Raw genomic sequence first — 19,570 nt, forward strand, 5'->3', positions numbered from 1 at the left:
AAAATGAGGTTCTATGGGCTGGCCATAATTCAATATGACTGGTGTCCTTCTAAGGAAAGGAGGTTAGGACAGAGGCAGACACACACAGAAGGAAAACCATGTAAGGACACATGGAGAAGGCAGCCATGTGCAAGCCAAGGAGAGAGGCCTCAGGAGAAACCAGCCTTGCCAACACCTTGATCTTGCCCTTTCAACCTCCAGAACTGTAAGAAAATAAATTTCTGTTGTTTAAACCACCCAGTCTGTAGTACTTTATTACAGCAGCCCTAGAAATTACACAATGTTAGATGTTTTTTATGGGTGTGTATAGATGCATGTGATGTACGGAAAGCAGAATTACAAGGGCCCACCTCTACAGTGGTTACCATTTGGGAGGGAATGGAATTGAGACTGAGATTGAAAACAGTGGCTGAAGGGGATTTTAGTCTTAAAAGTCAGGTTTTACATCGTATGTTCTCACCGATAAGTGAGCTAAGCTATGAGGATGTAAAGGTATAAGAATAATGCAATGGACTTTGGGGACTGAGGGGAAAAGTAGGAGGAGGGTGAGGGATAAAAGACAACATATATGGCGCAGTGTATACTGCTCGGGTGATGGGTGCACGAGGATCTCACAAATCACCACTAAAGAACTCACCCATGGCCGGGCGTGGTGGCTCAAGCCTGTAATCCCAGCACTTTGGGAGGCCGAGACGGGCGGATCACGAGGTCAGGAGATCGAGACCATCCTGGCTAACACGGTGAAACCCCGTCTCTACTAAAAAATACAAAAAACTAGCCGGGCGAGGTGGCGGGCGCCTGTAGTCCCAGCTACGCGGGAGGCTGAGGCAGGAGAATGGCGTAAAACCCGGGAGGCGGAGCTTGCAGTGAGCTGAGATCCGGCCACTGCACTCCAGGCCGGGCGACAGAGCGAGACTCCGCCTCAAAAAAAAAAAAAAAAAAAGAAGAACTCACCCATGTAACTAAATACCACCTGGACCCCAAAAATTTATGGAAAAATAAAATAAATTCTTTTAAAAATCAGGTTTTAATTTTTATAATGAGAAAATACTCACTTACCATTTTTTTTTAAAATCTCTCTTTCATGGCACTCCATTGACTATAGTATGCAACAGTCTTCACCACCTGGATCCAACTGTTTTTGGAGCTTTATTTCATGTCCAGTCCCATCTCCCACTCTTGCACTCCTTTATACCGCACCAGATTATTCCATCATTCTAATGCCTATATGCCTCAGTCTGTCCCCTCTGCTGGATTGCTAGACGCCATTTCCCAAGCCTGGGGTGCTGGTCTCCAGAGCTCAGACTGCATGTCACCTGCTTTACAAAAACGCTGCAAAAGTCTTATTTGGAAGATTCCCTGAGGCATACTTCTCTGTTCTTTTGACATCTTATTTTCATTTGTGCCCCCGGTCCCTAATTGGTGCTGCAGCCAAGTAAATGCTCAATATATGGTTCCAAATAAATGAATGATAGGAACACTTTCTAGCAGTTTGTTTTTCCATCTAGTGTATCTCAAAGGTGCAACATTTTATTCTGTGTGTATTAACAAACTCCCTAAAGACCAGGGCTATAATTGTGGCATGAGTGAGGTCCTAGTCTTTAACTATTCCTTTGATACAATTGGGACAACTATATTTCTGAACCAGCCAAGCCCCATTTGTTTTCAATTTTAGTGAAATCAGCTGAGAATGCATTGCAATTTATTTTATTCAAGTTCTGTGCCCATAAAGGTCTTTAATTAATAATTCACAGTAGGTCCAAATAAAAAATTCCATTGACCTCTGACTCGGGGGACTCTGATAACCCAGGCCTTACCTTTTCATCAGCTTGGGTGAGCATTCTCTCTCCAGATTTGAGGATGTATGCTTCACGTGCATTGCATTATAGGATGTGTGAGTATAGTCATTTTCATCGCTGTAGTCAGGACCGAGTAACGTCCGGGCCCAAGTTCCCATGTCATAAGGAGGAAGAGTTCCTCCAAACTCAGAGGGCAAAAATTCAGGATGTATTAGCTGGTGAAGGCTGTTTAAATTGTTTCCATGCAGGAAAATCTGTAAAGAAAAAAAAAGTAATTAGCAATACAAAATCCAAAACATACAACCAAGGATTTCATCTAATACACAATTTAGCAATGACAAATTGGATGCACTGCTGGTGATCATGGTGCTTAAAGAGGCATTGATTTTGTGACTGCAGCTTAGTCTTCATAAAATGTTAATGTATTGCTTAGAAAAGAGGCTGAATTAATAGTCATTAAAAATGAAGTTTATGAACAGATTGAGTGTTACTTGGCCGTGGGCCAAATTTATACATATAGTCATCTCCTAATTATCCCTGTTGGTAAAAGGAGTGATGGTGCAGACCACCTGAAACCCCAGCTATTGCTGGATCTCCAGACTGCTCTGTTCTCCCATCTGTGTGCTCTTACCCAGCCCTCCAGATCCTTCCCCCGTTCCCTGGCCTAGACAAAGTTGCAGCTTCTTCCTAACTCATCCTGGTTATAGCTGCCTATTCTGCTTCTTTCCACACCTTCCAATTAATTCTTCAGTATCTGCTGACTGCTGACTTCTGTTTATTTTATTTTTATTTTTCCCACAGGGGGAAAGTATCTAGAGAAAAAGTTGGTGTTTTCTTACTCCTTTAAAATGCTTCTTAGCTCCTAGGGTGATGTGGGCACAAGGTAGAAGAAAATCGATTCTTATTTAATGGAATCAAAAACCACAGCCTGAGAATTTATTGTGAGATATTTTTGCAGCAATTTCCATTTTTGTCTGGATTGGGGACTAAAGTCCAAACAAGTTTGCATCTTCTGAACAGACAACAGATAGTGATAAAAATTGGTCAACCAGGAGAGAATCCACACCTCCAAGTTACAATTATTTCCAGATAAATCCACAAAGTGAATGAGCCATGAATAGATAATTAGCATTGACTGCAATTTAGGAGTTGACTCTGAAAGGTGACTTAAAGTGCATCTATGTACTGATGTCAGTTCCCACACTTCTTCATGTGGCAGGCACGAAGGCATTATGTGTAACACATAAGGTACACCCAAGTATAGGATCATCAAGTACACACACATGCATGCACATATACATACAGTATAACCATGATGAAATATAAACGTAGGTCAGGTGCAGTGGCTCATGTCTGTAATCCCAGCACTTTGAGAGGCTGAGGCGGGCAGATCACCTGAGGTCAAGAGTTTGAGACCAGCCTGGCCAACATGGTGAAACTCCGTCTCTACAAAAAATACAAATTTAGCTGGGCACGGTGGTGCACGCCTGTAATCGCAGATGCTCGGGAGGCTGGGGAAGGAGAATTGCTTGAACCCAGGAGGTGGAGGTTGCAGTGAGCTGAGATCACACCACTGCACTCCAGCCTGGGCAACAGAACAAGACTCTGTCTTGGAGAGAAAAAAAAAATATATATATATATATATGTGTGTGTGTGTGTGTGTGTGTGTGTGTGTATGTGTGAGTGATTTTTAAAATACTTAAATAGAGGACCTCAATAATAAACACTTGCTACCTTGTTTATTGCTATTGTATTGATTTTAACTTATGATGTAATGACATCATTTAAAGGTGAAGGGGACAAGAAGTGCTAACTCTTCAGAAGACTACTGGAGCACTTCAGAAAGCATATCAAAACATCAAAATTTCTGATACTGCATTGAGTATGACCGAATTTTAATAAGAATTATTTCTTTTGAAGAAAGTCACTTTTCTGGCTTTTATAAAACTTTTCAGAGGGTGCCATATATGAAACGTGCTGGAGCAAAGTATCAGCCCTGGTGTTTACAGAAAACATTTGCACCCCTCCACCCAACATGTCCAGTTTTTGGAAGACAAAGAGTGCTATTAAAAGTGACCCTCCCTTCTTGGGGTCTTGTGGAATGGAGGAACGCAGAAGTAGGAGGCTGGACCCTCTCTACCTGTTAGCATCTATCCTGTGCCCAAAGCTCCAAAAATGCCCTCCTATGGCATGGCAGCAAGTGTCCACCGTGGGAGGAATTCTCTCTGGTTCCCACCTGAATAGAAGAATAAGTTGCTGGAAAGCCCAAAGCCATGTTGAGAACAGTTCTAGAACACTTCTCTGTTCTTAGCATTGTCCTGAGCCCCAGATGGGTTTTAAAACTTTTCTGCCTCCTTATTCCAGTAAGTTCTAATTCCTAATTTCAAACTTGTTTAAGAACAGGGAAATTACCCCTGCCCTATCCCACTGCAATGCTCTCTAAGGACCTGGAAGCATCTGAGGTCCAGGAGTTAGAAGCCCAGAAGAGTGTGGGAGATGGTGGGGAATCCCTCACATTATCAGTCACTCCTCAATACTCAGAGCTCTTCCCCAGTGTCAGGTACCTTGGGTGTCAGAAGGTGCTGTAGGATTACCCCAGTCAGGTTCCCATAAGTAGTGGTGTTCCTGACCCAGGAGGTAGCTAAAAATCAGAAAGTCTCAAAGATAAGACTGTAGCATTATTCATAATAGCCAAGATATGGGTACAACCAAAGTGTCCATTAACAGATGAATGGATATATACCCAGTGGAATACCATGCAGCCTTAAAGAAGAATGAAATCCTGTCATTTTCAACAACATGGATGAACCTAAAGCACACTATGTTAACAAAAATATGCCAGACATAGAAAAACAAATACTGCATGATCACACTTATATGTGGAATCTAAATGAGTTGAAATAATAGAAGTATAGAGTAGAAGGGTAGTTGCCAGGAGCTGAGAGTAGGGGGAAATGGAGAGATGTTGGACAAAGAGGACAAAGTTTCAGTTATATAGGATGAGAATAGATTCTGGAGACCTAACGTACAGTATGGAAACTGTAATAGTAATAATATTATAATGTTTATTTGAAATTGGCTGAGAGAGTAGATCTTAAGTGTTCTCACCACACACACACACACACACACACACACAAATCATAACTATAGGAGGTGATAGATGTGTTAATAGCTTGATTGTGGTAATCATTTCACAATGCATAGGTATATAAAAACATCACATTGAACACCTTAAATATATCCAATTTTTAGTTGTCAATTATACCCAATAACATTGGGGGAAAAAGAAAAGAGAGCTAAATCATAAAGATAAATAAAAGTCACCAAGTCTCATGAGGTACCAACTGCATCACGATACATGTTTTCATAAGCTGTCCCATTAGATTTCCCCAACAACTCTGTGATGTGGGTGTTAATTTCCCCAATTTATAAATGAGAAAATTGAGATTCAGAGTGGTTAAGGAATGTTCAATTACTCTGCTCATCAAAATGCCATGAAAAAGCCCAACTCTGATTGATGGAAAAAACTGGCTTCACAAGTGTTATCAACTGATATAATTAAGACTGTAAAAGCCTTCCTCATAAGAGCATTGTTATTTCCAAAGAAGAATGCTTTTCCAACTTTACAGGTGATGGAGTTAGCAGTTATCACCCAAAGCCATGGAAGGGAAGAAAAGTTGTAATCATTCTTCATAGCACTAATACGTTTGCAGAACAAAATGCTAGCTACTAAAATATTTTATGAATAGGAAAGCTGTTGGACCCATAATTCTTATCTCCCATAAGAATTTACAGTAAAATGGGCATCTGATATTTGCATGCCTTCAAAGTTTCTTTTGGTTTGTCACTGGGACTCCGAAAATAACCTAGTTCTACTGAATTATTAATTAAACCCAGACCATTTGCAAACTCCAGCTGAGGCTCAAATGCTTAGGGGCTGTAGAAAAACCACAGTGAAAGATAGAGAGAGAAAAAAAATCTGGGGGAAGGAGGGAGGAGGGGAGAGAGAAAACAGAAGCACCATAATTGTCCCAGGCATTCCCTGTTTAAAATTTACATCATGTATTTGTTTTCATTACCCGTTTCCTGGTCTTGTCTTTAAGAAATGGCTTGATGAGTGTGTAGAGGGCATGAATGTACCAGGGCTGGTTGACAAAGTGGACTCCTCCAAAGCGGGCAGGAAAGCTGTCCTGGGGCAGAAAGAGAGAAATGCATATCAATTAGTAAGCACCCTTTGTTAGACTGCACCAGCAGGACCAATGCCCCAAAGAACAACCTGCTTTTCCTGCCTGGTAGAAGCTCTAGCTTCAGGATAAGGAGAGGAAGAAAACACACTCACTTAACACGCTAGTTGTTAAGGATGTCTTTATTCCCCTTGCCTCCCTTCTCTCCCTTTGACTCCATGCATAACTTTAAAATTGTGCATGGGTTCCAGGCCTGTCTTTTTCAAATCGCAATTACATGACCGTCTACGTGGCACAGAAGCTCGTGCAGCCTGGAGAGTGGGGGAAATCTGAATTCTTCATTGCATTAGGTAACCAAGTCTGCCAGGCTCTCAGCACAAGATCTCTCTCTTTACCCTCATTTCCACTCTCCCGCTCCCACCCTCTCCACCGGCTTAATCATGACAGTAACTGTACTTTCTGGGTGAGTGAGTGCTGGCTGTGCAGGAAGTAGTTGCAAAAGGATTTCAAAGGCTCTTAGGAGATGGAGCTCTGTGGAATCAACCAAATTCTAACAACGTTATAACAACTTTTTCACAGATTGCAGTACTAGCTCCAGTCCACCCTGGGGCACATAGTGAGTCCTAGGGAAAAGATACTTGCTGATTAATGGGCTAGTTGATTCTCATAGTTGAGGGAATATGAACACCCTTTTCAGTAGATCAACCCATTTCGTAAATAATAGGAAGGAAGAGCATTTAAGAAAAATGATTCCAAATTTAGAATCCAGATCAGGGAATTAGAACCCAGATCAGCTTATGTTTTAGATGCTAGGAAGCTGCTCTCAGTGCTAATTAGATCTATGGAACAAGGGACCATGGCCAGAAAGTCTGAGCTAGTCTTCTAAGACCAGGTCCTGAGATCTCCCGATGAATGACTTCAGTAGACTGGGTTCATCTCAGTTAATAGAATTAAAAAAGAAGGAACCTCTAAATGCTGTATGAATTGTCAAGTTTGCTATCAATTTCATGGCGACAAACATCTTTGTAAAATGTTAGCAAGATGAGACGAAAGCCGAGGGAGTCTGGCTGGTGGAGCAAATGGTTCAGCAGCTAGCTGTTCCCTGAGGGTGTATGAGATGCCTCACCCGGGTCATTTTTAGTAACAAGGAAAACAGGTTATTAAAGTTTTTTCAGAACCCTTTGAGTCTACAGGATCCCTAGGCATCTTCCATGCCAAGACCTAGTTTCCAATGTGAGTGCATGGAACTGCACTTAAGGTTTGACATTTGAAAAACTTTAAAAATAATTTTTCCCTCTACCTAGACATTTTAGAGTAGAAAGGAATTAAATATTTTGAAGGCTAAACTGGACAATAACAGTAAAAGGTCTTTGCTTTCAGAATATGTATATATTTTGTTTTGTTTCTTTTATTTTCAAAAACTTAACAAGTATAGGGCTAGAGACATTATTTATACTAACTTGCTATTCCGAAACTAATTTGAGAAATGTAAAGATTCTTAATAAGGTTGTCTTTTCTCCTCTAGGTATAGTTGAGGATCTAAAAGTTTTATGATTCCTTAAAAAAAGAGACTATTCCCAAAAGTGTTTCCTTTATAATAAGTGCTATTCACTATCATCACATCTTTTGGCTCCTTTTAACTTCTTATTCAGAAGTAGAATTCATTATTTCACTTACTAAATGTGGTTCTTAGGGGCCATAGAAGAAGAATAAGAATAAAGCACTTATTTATAAAACCAGGGCTTTACTATCTTTACTCTTATTTACTACCAATAAGAGGTTTATTTATATTGATGGTCCTTTGTGTTATATAGTTCTAGGTTAATAAAGTGGAAGGAAACTCTAAATAATATTGAGAGTAGGCAAAGTTGCAAAATATTAACCTTTTAAAAATATCTAGACACTCTAAGTTTTAGTTTATGAAGCCTCAATCATCAAAGACATCAAAAACTATCTTCTGATTGTGACAGGGGAGGTTGAAAGAAAATTATAGTGCTGAGACTCTGTAATTACTCTCTACGTTATCCCTGGTTGAGGATTCTGCCAGATTGAAGGCATGGGCTTTTATTCATCTCACTCAAGTCATCCAGTGAATATGTGCAGACAAACGCATGTGAACCCTGTGTCTTGAAGTTCTGAGTTTGCACCAGAGTAGAAACGGAATCACTTTTATTCAGGTACCTCCTATACAATTCACATGAAAGGCCCTCCTGTCTGATAAAGGCAATGTACAGATGTTCTGGGTCTTCTTGAATGAGCCCAACCATGCTAGTGTGTGTGTGTGTGTGGTGCAGAGGGGAAGGTGAGGAAAGGCAAAATCAGCAAACACCCTTCTCATGGTCAACACATCATTATTGGTTGCCTCTGCCTGATTACATCAGTCAACTGCAAACAAAAGGGAAGTTGTCAGTCACACAAAAGTCTCCCAGAACCCCAAGAGGCCTACCACTCTCCTGGAAGAGCATTTCTTAGGGGGCTAGAACAGCTGTATCTCAAGATCATAGGCCTTGGTTCAATGACAGTGTAACACTTTGTCTTTCAGTGTTCTTGGAGACGAAAGAGCATACACCAACATACTCTAAGTTCAAGAAAATAGCATTAATCCTGTACTTTTATACGTTTGTCAATAAAAATATAATGTCATTTCAAATTTTAAACAATTCGAATCATAAAAATGTGTCTGCCTCCCAGTTTAAGTTAACTTTGTTTCCTTATTATAAATTATACACATTCTATAAAAGTAAAATTAGATAAAAACATTATTTGAAAAATTAGAAGATACAAGAAGATAAGAAAAAAGAAAAGAAAAGGCCCCTATAATCCCACTGCCAAAGACACACTACTACTATTTTCTATTATTCAGGACGGGTTATGTAATGTTATAGTAACAACCCCTACCTTTTTTTAATCATTTAAAGCAGTAAAGATTGATTCTTTGTTCACATTAAATGTCATGCTTGATTTTTGTCTTTCCTGATTAATTTCCTGCTCACACTAAATGTCCTGCCCTGCTTGATTCGCCTGCAGCCAGAGATGCAGCCTCCTCCATATGGAGCAGTGCTGCTTGACATAGTCCAGGAAAACCACATGGAAGAATCATACCTTAGCTCTTAAAGCTGGCTCCAAAAGTGACATGCTTCATCTGCCATATTTTAAAGGTCAAACTCATGCCTGGCTTCCAGGGGATCAGAAAGTAAAATCTACCATGTTTCCAGTAAGAAGAGGACCAAACGTATTGGCAAATAGCAGTAATAGTTACCCAAACTCTGCCATCCCTTCACTTATCTTTTTTTCTATCCTTTTTAAATGTGATCATTTTTTAATTGAAAATAATAACTATTTTTTGATGGCCTACAGTGTGTCTCACTTAATGCATTGAAAAATAAAAATATAGAGTCTTCAGAGCAGTGGGGAAAACAAAACAGCAATTATATAATGATACATTTAGTGTATTCAATTCTTGCCTTAACAGTTAATTCATGCCTTGCACCTCTTCCATTCAGCACATATTTGTGAGTGTCTACTACATGACAAACAGTGGGCATATTCTCCAAAGTGTACTTCAGCGACCAGGGGACTCTGTGATTTTTATCCCCTTTCTTGCCTTCTCTAACCTGTGCTCTACTCACATCTTACACTGCTGAGGTCAGTAGCTTTCATTTTATGGTGATATTATTTCATGGTAATTTCATTTTATGTAAAATTGCAACCTCTCAGAAAATGAAGCCTGAAAACCTTAGATAAGCATAAGTTTTTTTGCTTTTTTAAAGCAAAACTTGGAAGTTCTGGCCATGGCAATTAGGCAAGAGAAAGAAAAAAAGGATTCAAATAGGAAGAGAGGAAATCAAATTATCTCTGTTTGCAGATGACATGATTCTATATTGGGAAAACTCCATAGTCTCAGTCCAAATACTCCTTAAGCTGATAAGTAACTTCAGCAAAGTCTCAGGATACAAAATCAATGTGCAAAAATCACAAGCATTCTTATACACCAATAACAGACAAACAGAGAGCCAAATAATGAGTGAACTTCCATTCACAATTGCTTAAAAGAGAATAAAATACCTAGGAATCCAGCTTACAAGGGATGTGAAGGACCTCTTCAAGAAGAACTACAAACCATTGCTCAATGAAATAAAAGAGGACACAAACAAATGGAAGAACATTCCATACTCATGGATACGAAGAATCAATATCACGAAAATGGCTGTACTGCCCAAGGTAATTTACAGATTCAATACCATCCCCATCAAGTTACCAATGACTTTCTTCACAGAATTGGAAAAAACTACTTTAAAGTTCATATGGACCCAAAAAGGAGACCACATTGCCAAGACAATCCTAAGCCAAAAGAACAAAGCTGGAGGTATCACACTACCTGACTTCAAACTATACTACAAAGCTACAGTAACCAAAACAGCATGGTACTGGTACCAAAACAGAGATATAGATCAATGGAACAGAATAGAGCCCTCAGAAATAATATCACACATCTACAACCATCTGATCTTTGACAAACATGTCAAAAACAAGAAATGGGGAAAGGATTCCCTATTTAATAAATGATGCTGGGAAAAGTGGTTAGCCATATGTAGAAAGCTGAAACTGGATCCCTTCCTTACACCTTATACAAAAATTAATTCAAGATGGATTAAAGACTTAAATGTTTGACCTAAACCATAAAAACCGTAGAAGAAAACCTAGGCAATACCATTCAGGACATAGTCAGGGGCAATGACTTCACGACTAAAACACCAAAAGCAACAGCAACAAAAGCCAAAACTGACAAATGGGATCTAATTAAACTAAAGAGCTTCTGCACAGCAAAAGAAACTACCATCAGAGTGAACAGGCAACCTACTGAATGGGAGAAAATTTTTACAACCTACCCATCTGACAAAGGGCTAATATCCAGAATCTACAAAGAACTCAGACAAATTTACAAGAAAAAAAATCAAACAACCCCATCAAAAAGTGGGCGAAGGATATGAACAGACATTTCTCAAAAGAAGACATTTATGCAACCAACAGACACATGAAAAAATGCGCATTATCACTGGCCATCAGAAAAAAGAAAATCAAAACCACAATGAGATACCATCTCACACAAGTTAGAATGGGTGATCATTAAAAAGTTGGGAAACAACAGGTGCTGGAGAGGATGTGGAGAAACAGGAATGCTTTTACACTGTTGGTGGGACTGTAAACTAGTTCAACCATTGTGGAAGACAGTGTGGCCATTCCTCAAGGATCTAGAACTAGACATACCATTCGACCCGGCCATCCCATTACTGGGCATATACCCAAAAGATTATAAATCATGCTGCTATAAAGACACATGCACATGTATGTTTATTGTAGCACTATTCACAATAGCAAAGACTTGGAACCAACCCAAATGTCCATCAATGATAGACTGGATTAAGAAAATGTGGCACTTATACACCATGGAATACTATGCAACCATAAAAAAGGATGAGTTCATGTCCTTTGTAGGGACATAGATGAAGCTGGAAACTATCATTCTGAGCAAACTATCTCAAGGACAGAAAACCAAACGCTGCATGTTCTCACTCATAGGTGGGAATTGAACAATGAGAACACTTGGACACAGGGTGGGGAACATCACACACCAGGGCCTGTTGTCGGGTGGGGGGAGGGGGGAAGGATATCATTAGGAGATATACCTAATATAAATGACGAGTTAATGGGTGCAGCACACCAACATGGCACATGTATACATATGTAACAAACCTGCGCGTTGTGCACACGTACCCTAGAACTTAAAGTAAAATAAAAAACGTATTATTTGATTCAAAGTTCCATTTAATTCATAGCCTCAAATGCCACAGCAAAGGAAGAGTTATGGTAAGTTTACCCTCAGTTAGGTGGCGCAGCCAAACTTTACTCAATTTGTAGACTCCATTTAAGGCTGCTTCATTCTCTTCTTCTAATGTTTTATGTTTTTAAATTTAAAATACATCACTCTCCCTATAGAGCCTCTGAGATGAGAGCATGATGCCATGGTCTAGCAAAAAAGTGTCCCCTTGAGGGATCTCACAGGCACTCTTCTGCTGTAACAATGGAGTTCTGCGTGTACAGTGGTAACTGAAGGTCCCAAGTGTATTTCAAGATTTTCTTATAAAATATGATTATTGAATTCCTCCTTGTGCAAAGATGAAGTAGTCATACTTTCCCCTATTTCTTTGGCTAAGTACAACTAAGCCTTGGATAGTGTATATAAGATAACCATATGAAGAGACTTCAAAGGTGGAGAGAAGAAGTCAAATCAGCTAGGGACTCTGAGACCAAGGAAGGACATGATAGAGAGTTCCCCAGGTTTCCTTTTTTTTAGTTTATATGTCAAAGACTCAGGACAGAAGAAGGCAGCACCTGGAAAAACCAACTGGTGCAGACAACAAATAAATAAATAAAAAGCAACTAAAAAAGGCTGCTCTTTAACAAAATGACTAGGTAACAGGCAGTCTAGCAAAATAGACAATATTTAGATAATAGCTGCTCTATGCCAGTCAAACGCTACAGGAAGAAACTGTGGTCCCTTCCTAACCATGCTAGCAAAGTCTGAGTGGGCAGCCTGATCTTCACCTTAGCAAGGCTGTAACAAGATGCATAATATCCCTGCCAGAATAATGTTGTAGAAGACCGAGTGGAGAGCCAGAATTTTTATTCTTCCTAGTCAATAATGAGACCCTATTTCACTCCGGCAGTGTCAGTGGAGACCATGTGGGTAAACTGGACTTCCTCGCTCACCTGTCAGTAATGAGAATCCCTTCCCTTTCTCCCCTGATGGTGTTGGAAGGGGACCAATAGACAGTCAAGACTTTAATCGTTGTCCAGTGTTAATGAAGCCACTACCACCACAGTGTCAGTAGAGATCATGTGGGGAGCCAGAACTCCCACCCCTGCCCAGTAGCAATGAGGAGGCCTCCCTTCTTGAGTGTCAACAGAGGCTGAGTGAGGAACATGTTAATGATGAGGCAGCACACCCCACTTTCACTGCTAGAGTGGTATCAAAAAAAGCCAGCTAAAACAAAGGTTTACATTAGATCCAGAGTTTCAGGCGATAATACAGAAATGTCCAGATTTCAAAAAATCATTCTTTATACCAACAACCAGAAATATCTCAAATTAAATAAAAAATGACAGTCAATAGAGGACAACACCAGATGACAGAGGTGTTAGCATTATCTGACAAAGATTTTAATTTAGCCATCATGAACAATGTTTCAATAGCAATTATGGACATGTATGATGCAGATGAAAAAGTAGTTTTAGAAAAGAAATAGAAATTTATAGCAAATAAATGTGAAATAGAAAAAAGAAGCATCTGGATTTTTTTTTTGAGAGAGGGTCTCACTATGTTGCCCAGGCTGGTCTCAGACTCCTGGCCTCAAGTGATCCTTTTGCCTCAGCCTCCCAAAGTCCTGGAATTACAGGCATGAGCCACTGTGCCTGGCTTATTTGGAAATGTCAAACTGAAAAATAACCAAAAAGTCAAATAAAAAGCTTAGCAGATGGGCCAAACATCAGAAAAGAAGTGACAGAAGAAACAATCAGTGAACTGGAAGACAGAAAAAATGGGAATTACTTAACCTGAACTACAGAGAGAAAATAGACTAAATGAAGAAATCTTCCTTTTGGGGGTCTATAACAAAAAAAAACTAAAATTCGTGTCATTGGAGTCCTTAAAAGGAAGGAGACAGATGGAGGCTGGAAAAGTACTTAAGAAAATAACAGCTGAAAACTTCCATAATTTAGAAAGAGACATAAACCTACAGATTCGACAAGCTGAGTCAACACCAAACAGTATGAACTCAAATAAATTGATGCCAAGTCATATCATAATTGTATTTCTGAAAGTTCAAGAGAGGATATTGAAGGTATACAGAAAACAACAACAACAACAACAAACAACATCTTGACTCTTGAGGAAAACAAGTGGAATGACAACAGATTGCTCGTTAGACACCATGGAGGTCAGAAGGAAGTCACAAAATATTTTTCAGGTACTGAAAACAAGGAACTGTCAACCCAGAATTCTATACCTACTAAAAATGCTCTTCAAGAATCGAGAGAAATCATGAAATTCTCAGGTTAAGGAAAACTAAGCACATTTGTTGCCAGTAGACTTATTTAATGAAATCATAGCTCCGTGAAGTTCTCCTAAACATGAAGGAAACTGTAAAATAACCTTTCCTCAAACAGAAAGGAAAAATGGTAAGAGAATTCTCGAATCATCAGGAAGAACACGGTAAGAAAACTATAAGTAAGCAGTATGGGCTTTTCTTTTCCTCTTGAGTTTTCTAAATTGTCTTTGATAGTTGAAGTAAAAATTATGATACTCTGATATGGTTCAAAGATGTATGTAGGGGAGGAAATATTTCAGACAATTATATGATAAATTAGGGAGGAAAAAGGGATGGTAAGGTTTTTGTACTTCACTTGAACTGTTGAAATGACAGCATAAAAGACTATAAGTTATGAATGCATAACATAATACTTAGAATGATCACTAAAAAAACTACGTGAAAAGATATATTTAATAATACTATAGATAAATAAAAACAGAATTTGAAAAAGAAGTGCAAGTAACCCAGAAGAAGGCAGGAAAAAGAAAATAGAGAAATGCAAAACAGAAAGAACAAACAGAAAAAAAAAATTAGAATGGCATACTTATGCCCTAACATAAAAATAATTAATTTAAATATAAATGATCTAAATATGCCAATTAAAAGACAGATATTAGCACAGTAAATTAAAAAACATTATCTGCTATATATGCTGTATATAAGAAACTGACTCCAAATATAAATATATAGACTGCAACACATGCAAAGCAAAAGCTAGTAAAACTGGAAAAAGAAATAGACAAATCCATAATTACTATTGGGGATTTGAATATCACTCTCTCAACAACTGATAATCTTTTAGACAGAAAATCATCCAGGGTATAGAAGAACTCAACATCATTAATCAGCAGAAGTCTATTGATATTTCTAAAATACTTAACCCCAAAACAGAAGAATATACTTTGTTTTTCAAGTGCACATAGAACATGCACCAAAATAAACCATACCTAAATCATAAAACAAATCTCAACAAATTTAAAACCAGTGAAATAATACAGATTATTCTGTTTATAATGGAATCAAACTAGAAATCAATAATAGATAAGAGGAAAATCTTTGATCATTTGGAAACTATACAACACAGTTCTAAATAACCCACAGACGTGCCAAAAAAAAAAAAACCTTCAAAAGAAATCTTAGAATACATGAAACTGAAGGAAAATGAAAATGCACTATGGTTTGAATGGTTTTCCTTCCTTGAAACTCATGTTGAAACTTACTCCTTAATGTGGCAGTACTGAGAGGTAGGGACAGTACTGAGAAGTGATTGAGTCATGAGGGCTCGGTTCTCATGAATGAATAAATCCATTTGTAGATCAATGGATCAAGGAAGCAAGACCGGTGGCTTTCTAAGAAAAGGAAGAGAGATTTGAACTACTATGCTCAGCCCACTCAACATGAACTGCCCTATGGCACTCTGGGATATTACATAGTCCCCACCAGCAAGAAGGCCCTCAACAGACATAACCTCTCAACTTTGTGGACTTCCATAATGGTAAGAAATACATTTCTTTTATTTATAAATTACCCAGTTTCAGGTATATTGTTATAACAACAGAAAACAGACCAAGACACAGGACATATCAAAATTTGTGGGGCACAACTAAGGCAGTGTTGACAGGGAAATTTGTAGCATTAAATATATATTTCTTTATTTACTTAAACAGAAAAGTATTGAATCAATAATCTAATCCCCTACCCCAAGAACTTAGAAAGAGAGGAGCAAAATAAAGCCAAAGTAAGCATAAAAAGAAAAGAATAAAGGTAAGAGCAGAAACTGATAAAATTAAAAATAGAAAAATAATAAAATCAGTGAAACAAAGAGCTGATTCATTGAAAAGATCAATAAAATTAACAAACCATTAGGAAGTTTGACAAGGGAACAAAAAAAGATGTCACAAATTACCAACATTTGGAATGAAATAGGGCATACTACTATGGACCCTGCAGACACCCAAAGGATAAGCAGGGAATATTATAAAGAACTCTACATGCATATATTTAACAACTTAGAGGAAACAGATCAATTTCTCATAAAATACAGACTACTTCCCCAATATGAAATAGGTAATTTAATAGCCCTATAACTGTTAAGAATATTAACTGCGTGATTTATAAAGCTACCAAAAATAAATGTTCAGGCTCAAATGATTTTACTAGGAGATTCTACCGAACTTTCACAGAAGAATTAACACTAATTTTACAGAGTCTCTTTCAGAAAATAGAAGTGAAGGTAACACTTTCCAGTTGATTTATGAAGCTAGTATACCTTTGTCTCAGTCTGTTTTGCTAGAAATACGTGAAATTAAGCAAATTATAAAAAAGGGAGATTTATTTGGCTGATGGTTCTGCAAGCTATATAAGAAACATGGTGCCAGCATCTGCTTCTGGTGAGGGCTTCAGGGAGCTTCCACTCATGGCTAAAGGTGAAGGGGAGCAGGTGTGTAGAGATCACATAGCAGGAAGTGAGAGAGAGTGGGGAGGGAGGTGCCAGGCTCTTTATAAGAATCAGATTTCCCAGGAACTAGAGTGAGAAGTCATTACCATGAAGACCAAGCAGTTCATGAAGGATCCACCCCCATAACCCACTAGGCTCTGCCTCCAACAATTTGGAGTGATCAAACATCCAAACTATATCGATCCTTACGTACCCAAACAAGATGAAAACAGAATGAAACAATAAAATTGCAGATCAATGTCACTCATGAATACAGATGCAAAAATTCTTAACGAAATATTAGCATGTGGAATTCAGCAATATATAAAAAGAATTATACACTATGATCAATGCAAAATAAACTACGAAAGTGGCTTTAAAAATTCTGAACACACAATAGCTAAGACTCAAACTGGGATTAGACACCCCACCATGCTTAGCCCTAAACTTTAATAGTTTAAATAACAAGACTACTCACCAGAACACTACAAGCAACAGCTTAAAAGTTTATTCCAGAGATGCAAGGCTAGCTTATATTACAGAAATCAATGTAATTGTGTTAATCATGTTTTCTAGTTTCTATACTTGATGCTTTGACATTTAAGGTCTTCTAGACCAGGGAGGAACTGCTCCAACTAGTTGATTCCTAGAGAGAACAAATGACTAACCTGGGAGCTCCCCTTTCATATGCAAACTGACCAATCTAGCACCCATACTTCTAACCACCTCCTTTGGGCTCCTATGCTCTGGGCCACTATTCCCTTACCCTAATCACCCCAGGGTCAGTTACTAGACAATTAGCAACAACACCTACACCCAAGAGTCCACTAAAACGATTCAGACTAGCCAATCAATCCTAAACTTGCTGAGACTTCATTCCCAGCCTTACCCATTCTTTCCCATGAAAATCACAATAAAGCCTCTTGCCCAAGTTCTCTACTCACTCCACTGCCTCCTGACTAACCTCGGGGCTTTCCCATGTGACTCCATTCTGTAGTATGGAATGCTCCCTGTTTCTAGGGATCTGTGAGTGTAACAAACTTATAGCAGTTACTCCATGTCTGCCTGTCTTACTGTATCTGATTAAAACAAATCCCTGGTACTTTCACAATAGTAACTCATCATATTACAAAGCTGAAGAAGAAAAATCACATGATCATATCTACTGATACATAAAAAGACTTTGACAAAATTCAACACTGATTCATGTTAAAAATGCTCAGAAAAATAGAATTAGAGAGGAACTTTCTAAACGTGATTTTAAAACATCTGGCAAAAACCTATATCTAACGCTATACTTTATGGTGGAAAAGTGAACGTTTTTCCCCTAAGAACAGGAACAAGACAAACGTATCTGATCTCATCACTCTTATTCAACACATGCAGGAAGCTCCAGCTACAGCATTAAGAAAAGAAACTAAAATGCTTACAGATTAAAAAGGAAAAAATATAGCTGTCTCGATTTGCAGATAACATGACTGTCTACATTAAAAAATCCCAAGGAATCTATAAAAGTACCTTTCCTATAGCTAATTAATAAGTTTATCAGTTTTGTAGGATTTAAGACAAACATAAAAAATTATATTTCTCTATACAACAATAAATATGAAGACACCAAAATTAAAAATACAAAACTATATATAATTGCTCAAAATATTAAATACTTAAGTGTAAATCTAACAAAACATATTTGTAATTTGTATGCTGAAAATTACACATTTCTGATGAAAGAAGTTAAAAAAGATCTACCTAAATGGAAGACATACATTTGTAGATTTTAAGATGATATTTATATTAATTCCCCTCAAATTGGTAAACAGGTTTAATGCAACATCCATCAAAATCCAAGTAAGAATTTTATTTTTGCAGATATTGATAGAATTATTTTAAAATTTTTATGGAAAAGCATAGGCCCTGGAATACTTAAAATAATTTTGAAAAAGAATAAAATGGAAGGAATTATTCTACCAAATTTCAAGGTTCATCATGTAGTTATAGTAACCAAGACTGGCTGGTATTGGTGGAGGAAAAGATATACAGATTAAGGGAACAGAATAGAGAACCCAGGAATCGAACCACACAAATGCTGAAGCGGTTTTTATGCTAAGGTATAAAAGCATTATATAACATTATATTTTATACCTTACATATATACCTTATATATAAGGTATAAAAGCATTCCAGTGGCATAAAGATAGCTTTTCAACAAATGGTGCTGGGGCAATAGAACATCCATAGAGAAAACAAAAAACAAAAACAAAAAGACACCTGACTTAACCTTCATACCTCATATACAAAATTGATTCAAAAATTAACTCATGAATTTAAATGCAATAAAATCATAAAACTTTTAGAAAGAAAGAAACATAGGAAATGATCTTCAAGATCTAGGACTGGCAAGAGGTTCTTAGACTTGTCTCCAAAAGCGTGATACATAAAACAAGTAAAAAGACAATAAGTTGGTTACTGCAAAAATTAAAAACTTGCTCTGTGAAAGCTCATGTGAATTAGATGAAAGCAAAAACTGTAGACTGAGATAAAACATTTGCAAATTACATTCCAACAAAGGACAAGTATCTAGAATACATAATAAGCTCTCCAATATAACAGTATTGAAACAAGAAATCCAATGAGAATATGAGTAAAAACATGCCAGAAAATTTTACCAAAGAAAATATAAGATGTCAAATAAGTACATGAGAAGATATTTCACATCATTAACCATGTGAAAGGCAAATTAAAACCACAATGAGCTATCACATTACAGATCCATCAGAACGGCTTAAAAAAATAGTGACACCTCTGGCCGGGTACAGTGGCTCATGCCTTATAATCCCAGCACTTCGGGAGGCCAAGGTGGGCAGATCACGATGTCAGGAGTTCAAGACCAGCCTGGCCAACATGGTTAAACCCTGTCTATACTAAAAATACAAAAACTAGCCAGGCGTGGTAGCGCATGCCTGCAATCCCAGCTACTCGGGAGGCTGAGGCAGGAGAATC

The 19,570-nt window shown here is 38.0% G+C and overlaps 1 protein-coding gene across 2 annotated transcripts in view; it reads right to left on the minus strand.

The window, feature by feature from the left end:
- The window catches only part of CLVS1 (clavesin 1), a 217,101-nt gene that overhangs the window by 30,915 nt on the left and 166,616 nt on the right, over nucleotides 1-19,570 (minus strand). For both annotated transcript variants that reach the window (XM_011931939.1, XM_011931940.1), the window contains 2 exons: nucleotides 5,879-5,989; nucleotides 1,818-2,053 (listed from right to left, as the gene is read on the minus strand). In XM_011931939.1, coding sequence (XP_011787329.1) covers nucleotides 1,818-2,053; nucleotides 5,879-5,989 — 347 coding nt within the window. The remainder of the gene's footprint in view (nucleotides 1-1,817; nucleotides 2,054-5,878; nucleotides 5,990-19,570) is intronic.

This window comes from Colobus angolensis, unplaced genomic scaffold, assembly GCF_000951035.1.
Source record: "Colobus angolensis palliatus isolate OR3802 unplaced genomic scaffold, Cang.pa_1.0 Scaffold92, whole genome shotgun sequence".
Classification (NCBI taxonomy): domain Eukaryota; kingdom Metazoa; phylum Chordata; class Mammalia; order Primates; family Cercopithecidae; genus Colobus; species Colobus angolensis.